This window comes from Nestor notabilis, unplaced genomic scaffold, assembly GCF_000696875.1.
Source record: "Nestor notabilis isolate BGI_N333 unplaced genomic scaffold, ASM69687v1 scaffold36222, whole genome shotgun sequence".
Lineage (NCBI taxonomy): Eukaryota > Metazoa > Chordata > Aves > Psittaciformes > Psittacidae > Nestor > Nestor notabilis.
In genome coordinates this window covers 1,270-8,138 of record NW_009917616.1, presented here as the reverse complement: position 1 = coordinate 8,138, position 6,869 = coordinate 1,270, and the positions used below count along the sequence as shown (strand labels likewise).

General features: G+C 41.2%; 1 protein-coding gene across 1 annotated transcript; it reads right to left on the bottom strand.

Moving 5' to 3' along the window:
* Positions 1-807: 807 nt before the first annotated feature.
* On the bottom strand, positions 808-5,835 carry LOC104401653 (neurogenic locus notch homolog protein 2-like; the record flags this gene model as incomplete). The annotated part of the gene is made up of 5 exons (XM_010009315.1): positions 808-921; positions 2,073-2,186; positions 3,333-3,521; positions 4,605-4,760; positions 5,602-5,835. Coding segments are annotated over 5 exons (807 nt in total), but the record flags the coding sequence as incomplete, so codon positions are not given.
* Positions 5,836-6,869: the final 1,034 nt, after the last annotated feature.

Below are 6,869 nucleotides of genomic sequence, written 5' to 3'. Positions count from 1 at the left end.
TTCCAACCCTAACTATTATATGATTCTATAAAGTTGTTCCTTACTGAGAATCAGAGTGTAACAGCTCTGAACCCTCTTATTTGACCAGATGTAAAAATCTAGATAAAATGTATCTATAGCACTCCTAGAGGTCTGAAGATAAGAAAATCTCATAATTACACCTGATGCTTCTAAATGTGTAATTGACCAAGCAGTAATGGAATGTCGTGCACCCAAAAAAATTCCACCTCAGTTTCATGCACAGCTCTGTCCATATTTCTATATGATGCTTGACAAATCATTCTAAGTGAATTCTGGCAGGCAGCTACTGTGTGGTATTTCTTCCAGTGGACACAATTTCCACTGCATTTCAATCTTCCACTTTTGACATAAAATAGCCTGACACAACAGAAATCAGAATACACAATAGTACTGCCCTGGATATATCTTGCTCTTCAACTGTGTATTATATAATCTGACTTGGAAGAAAGAAAGGTAAGCCACAGACAAAAAGCTTCACACTGCTGTTTCTCCACTCATGGATTCCATAGTCAGTACAGAAGAAGATGTCACCTTCTGGGAAGAGAGATGGGGCTAAAAGAGGGAGGCCAGAACTCTCATTAATTGTGAACTTACTGCTGTCACAAGTGAAAGGCTTTCTGTACTTAAAACACTATTCTCTGCAGCAGAGGAGTAGACAAAGCTTTGCAACAAGCAAGCAATATTTCAGAGAAAGAAAGAAAGAATGCTGATGCTTCTTTGACTGTCTCTTTATGAATTTAGGTTACATGTGACCTCCAGTCCAGGGGCTCTGAACACAAGACTAACCTGTGGCGCACTGGCACTCATAGCCATTGGGATGGTCGATACATTTGGCTCCATTGAGACATGGTGTGCTGGAGCAGTCATCTATATCAATCTGACACACAGCACCACTGAATCCTGAAAGGCAGAAAAAAAGATTAAAATCCAGATGTAATCTGAAGTAGTTAATCTAAACATCTGCACTGTCAGGAATTATCTGTTAGCAAATCCTTAAAACCACCCAAATACAAACTCAGTAAATCTAAACTGCATCATTAAGCACACAGACCACGCCCTGTGTGGATTGGTTCCTCAGCCAAACCACCAGCCGAAACACAGTTTCTATTCTCCAGGTCAAAGGAGCCTCAGCTTGAAAAGTGAGATGGCCAAGTCAAACAGAAATAAAGCAGATGGAGCATACGTAAGTGGTGTCCACCAATGGACAGTATGCCTGTCTATAAAACTGAGAGGCCACCAATAGAAACTTTCAAGTAAACAAAGCAAGTAACTTAAAATGAAACAACAATGCATAAATCACTAGAGTATTCAGACTAGAAATACTACAGCAGTGTGGAATGTGGTACAATACAGCACTGTATCTTTCAATACGCTTCTTGAAACACAAACAAACTATCAACAGGTTATGTCAGGTAATGCCGAGCCTCAGTCACTTCAACAAAAAAAACAAAACACTCTAGAAATGTTTCTGGAGGAAGGAACCAAAGGAGGAGCCAGAACATCATTAATCAGTAAGAAGGGATGCAGAGCAGGCTTTCATCAAGTATATTCTGAACTCAAGACTTTTTGTAAGCCATCAGGAAAACAAGTGACATTTACCCTCCAGCTAACATTGATCCCTCAGCTCAGCATTTATCCTTCTTTTCTAAGGTGGAGTCCCAATCCACCTCCTTCCCCATGCGAGCAACAAATTATACCAATAGAAAAATGGGTTATGCCTAAAAACCTCAGAAAAAGACAAAAAGCACACGGATGTTCTGATTTTTAAAATGTATTTAGAATTACTCATCTCTATCTCACTGCAAACCCCACAGTAACAGAAGTTCATGCTGCTAAGTACTCTTTAAGATGAGGCATCCTAGAGTATGTTTCTCAACACAGTTACAAGCACAACACTAACGCAACCGATACATGTCTATTCTCACTAAAACAGATGCTGCACTAAGAAAACAGAATCTCATAAGAAACACATCACCTGCAATCTTTCCCTGGTTATCTATGCAGTTCTTGGTAAGGTGAACCAGCAAAAGCTTCCAGAAATAAGTACTTACCAGGAGGACAGACACAGAGGAAGCGATTGACTTTATCAAGACACTCTCCATTATTCACACAGGGATTACTCAGACACTCATCAATATCTTCTTCACAGTGAACACCTTTAAAACCTGTTAAAAAAAGAGAAAAAAAGTAAGAAGAGGTGACCGAAGGCCTTAGAAGGTGCCCTTCAAAGTGTGACTGCCTTTTATATCAGTGCTGAAAGTCTAAGCCTAGATTCATTGCAAGTTTGCAGTATGGACAGGACCTATGAGGTAAGTATATACACCAGAGGTTAAAAAGGGATGTTGAATGTGTGTTATTCACTGTTGTTGAACATGCTAACTTAACCAACAGTAACAGAAGTTTGTGCTGAATTCACATCTAATTTTCTTCCACTTGATGAGACAGGGTTATGTTTTAACACTTTCGAAGATATGGATATATTTGGGTATGCACCAACGTAAGGTAAAAGGTAAAGAAATGAACACAGCAGATAATTTTAGCTTAAAGCTTTTCAGCTAATGACAGAGCAAAATAAAAACATTAAGAAGGGTGAAATACTTGGGACTAGAGTTACACTTTTCAAAATAGATTAGATATTAATAAAAACTCATTCTAATTTTCATGATAGCAGCTGATCACCTGCAGGGGTCACAATTCTTTCATTATATTTTATAAGACTCTGCAACTTGCACCTTTTTCTTTTTTTACCACTTTCTCTTAGAAATCAAAATAGCAGACTACATAGCTCATTGGTATGCTGGACATGTACATTTTACAAGCATGATTTCAATCAACTAATGTTCTTCACAGTTATTTATTCAGGTCAATAAGAGCTTGCAACATCTGGGGTATTTTAAACAAAAACCCCAAACACTATCATCCAGAATCACCACCTATGTATCTCTCAGAACACAGTCACTCTTTTAAAGTTTGCACCTGCTTTGCTTTCACAAGCATAAGTTTCTGCACAGGCACTTTACCAGGTATAGTAACAGATATGTTCACACATACTCCAGCTCAGAATGCTAACTTCCTTTGCTGATGTAGAGATTGGTTTCTTTCTCAGTCCTCTAATTGCTTTCTCCCTCCCACACAAAAATGCCAAGTCCTGGCTGGTGCTGCCATAGCAGGCTCGCTCTCACCATCTCATTTAGCCTCACCCCTTTGCAATTTTGTGTTCCACCTCAGCATAGCTGGCAACCCTTCCTGTGCTCAGCCTTCCGATTTCTTCCTTTGCTAGAAACCCCATCTTTGTCAGAAACTCCCCTTACCTGGCATACAGAGACACGTGAATCCTCCGATCTTATCCAGGCAGGTGGCATCATTTTGGCATGGATTCGAATGACATTCATTGATGTCCATTTCACAGCGAGGTCCTGTGTAGCCCTTCAAACATTCACAGTGGAAAGAACCTTCTGTGTTTACACATTTCCCAGCATGTTCACATGGATTGCTATTTGCTGCAAGAAAAATATATACGTGTGTGTCAAAACCTCCCCTTGAAGCTGGAAAGCCACTGCATTCTTTATTAGTCATGGTCTTTTCAGTGGTCATTCCTTTCTGGCAAGTAATACTGGGGAAAGACTGTTCATCCTTCTTGGGAAAGGCTATTGAGATTGAAGAAAACAGTTACTTGCCTGTCAGAGGTAAAAAGAAAGATTGTTGTCATTATCGATGGACCAAAAAGCAACTCCAGTCCATACTACTACTGATAGTTCTTAAGAGGAGAGTATCAACTAGCAGGGATGAGAGAATGAATGATGCTTTCAAGGCCTTATCTAGATCATCTTTTAGGTTTACATCACTCCTAAGGCTGACAAAACGCCACACAGCCACAGTACAACCAAACTAGTCCTTCACGTGCTGTCCAAGGCAAACTGAGGAATGAAATCCAAAGAAGTGCTTCTTTCCAACGCTTCCATGAGTACTGGTTAGGCGTTACCTTCATGCATCTAGAAGAATGAACTAGCACTCATGGAACTATAAGCAAGTCTGTGGGATTCCAGCTAATCCCCCAAAACACCACAACAGCATGATATCAGAGAACTACAGCTTTAAAAATCCACATGGTCACCAGTCTCAGAAAGCATTCAAAAGATCCAGCCATATTCTGCCTGTCAAACAGCCTTGATAGATTTCTACTGAGGCAGGAGCTGAAGCAACTCCCACACGAATTGTGGTAATTTCATTGTACACTGCGGTTCTAAGGGTCAGCTTATCACATTTGTTTTCATGCACTCCTCACACAATGCTAAGGCCCTCCTGCACAATGAAGAATGGTTAAGCATCATGCTGCTTTTCATATTCCAGAGGCTAACAGTTCAAACCTGAACAGCTATCCTGCCTACGCCCTTTGCCCCAAGTCTCAGACAAGATTTAAAACTTGTCTAAAGACACTGAAATGGAAGGAGGGGAGCAGGAAAGAAGTAACACTTAAGTTGAGAAGCTATGACAAAATTCATATTCTTGCCCCACTGTTAGTTCATAAAGCAAACTGTCCAATTCCCTGTCCATGTACTCACAAATAACAAATGGAAACTCACCCATTGCACATTCATCCACATCCTCAGTGCAGTCTGCTCCCTTATGGCCTTGAGGACACGTGCAGATATAGTGTCCGTTCACAGGATTGGTATCACACAGAGCACCCTTCTGGCATGGATTGCTAACACATGCATCATCCAAGTGGCACAGAAGACCTGGAGAAGCATCCAAAAAGTTTATTAAAAAAAGTGAGATATAGCAGTCAGACAATGTTACACAATCAAATCCTCTGTCCTGATATATCAAATAGAGACTTCCTCAGCCAGAAGCTTAAGCAATATTTAACAGGCTTCAACCTACAGACTACTACAGAGATCTCACCACACACCTAAAACCCCCTTATATTTAAAAGTAGATTCTGTAACTTCAGTGGTGACTCCAGCACTGCTGGAGGAGTACAATGGCTTACCATTACCAAAATCTCCTCCTTGGAGCAGTTAACTCTCTCTTCTCTCTAACAAGCATGATGATTTTTCTGACAGCTGAAAACACAGCTGCACATGAATCTCACATTCTTAATTCAGAAATCCTGATTGCTTGTATTTCCAGGTAGTAGTACTTAGAAGAACTTTATATTTTTACCCACCCTACAACAGCAAATTTTCCTCTATACCAGTAAGGATCCTCATTCACACAAAAATATTTAAATTTGCCTTCTAAACTTCTAAGTACAATTATCCTAAGTGGCACAGAGCAAGTCACCCTCACATATAACTTCTCAGGCAAATGCAGGTTCTGCTAAGGGCTAGAAAGAGATCTGCCTTCCTTGCAATCTAAACTGTAAAAAGTTTGTCTTCCAGTCTAATACAAATGCTTCTTTGTCCCAAGCTACAGGGGTTTAAAAGGTCTTTGCTCATTCACAGCACATGTTTCCTTTTGTTCTTCCTGGTTTGGTCACAAAGTGTGTAAAATAAACACACCACTTTAAGCAAATGCATAAACTTCAGGAAGTGTCTTCTATTAAGTGTCAGACCTATGCAAGTTTTCTGCCCTTACCTGCCTTTCCTTCTGGACAAATGCATGAAAAAGAAGCCACTCGATCAATGCAAGTAGATCCATTAGCACAGGAGGCAGTGAAGCAATCGTCAATGTTCTTACTGCAGTCATCCCCGCTCCAACCATTGACACAGACACAGGCATAGCCTCCATTGTGGTTGGTGCAGGTACCTCCATTCTGACAAGCGTTGGGCTGGAGCTGACATTCGTCAACATCTTCAGTGCAAAACTGGCCTGATGCACAAAAAGAAACAAGTTCAACAGAAGTTCAAACCCTACAACACAAAAAGATTCTTTTACAGAAAACATAACCAAAGGACCAAACATAACCAAAGGCGTCCTCAACATAAGAAGGACATGGAGCTGTTGGAGCAAGACCAGAGGAGGGCCACGAGGATGATTAGAGGACTGGAGCACCTCCCGTATGAAGACAGGCTGAGAAAGTTGGGGCTGTTCAGCCTGGAGAAGAGAAGACTGCGTGGAGACCTCATAGCAGCCTTCCAGTATCTGAAGGGGGCCTACAAGAATGCTGGGGAGGGACTCTTCGTTAGGGACTGTAGAGGTAGGACAAGGGGCAATGGCTTCAAAGTTAAATAGGGGAAGTTTAGGTTAGATATAAGGAAGAAGTTCTTTATAGTGAGGGTGGTGAGGCACTGGAATGGGCTGCCCAAGGAAGTTGTGAATGCTCCAAGCCTGGTGGTGTTCAAGGCCAGGTTGGACAGAGCCTTGGGCTACATAGTTTAGTGCGAGGTGTCCCTGCTCATGACAGGGGGCTTGGAACTAGATGATCGTAAGATCCTTTCCAACCCAAACCATTCTATGATTCTATGAAACACTGTAGTCCAACTTGATTGATGCATTATTTCTAGGCCATTCAAGCTTAACACTTCCAACACCACTGTCGTCAAATTACACAAAGACAACCAGCATCCCTAGATGACCCCAAAGCAGGAATTGAACTGCAAATAACTTTTAAAAGGCACAGTGTGAGAGCCAGCAGGTAACCTGTAGTGTATGAACATAGACCTGCGAGGATTTAAGAAGCAGAAAGAATAAAGGCTGCCTGCAGCATGACCCGAGGGATTCTGAAGAGAGAAGATGGCCTCACAAAAAGTCTTGGCCAAAGCAGTGTCAACAGGCCAGCAGTGAAGTAACTCTTGTCAGAACTTCATTATTTTCTCTATAATTATGCAATGAAGATTACTTGATAGGTAAGCACAGAATTCTTGAGACTCTTCTACCTAAAATACTCCTTTTCCTTCCCCCAG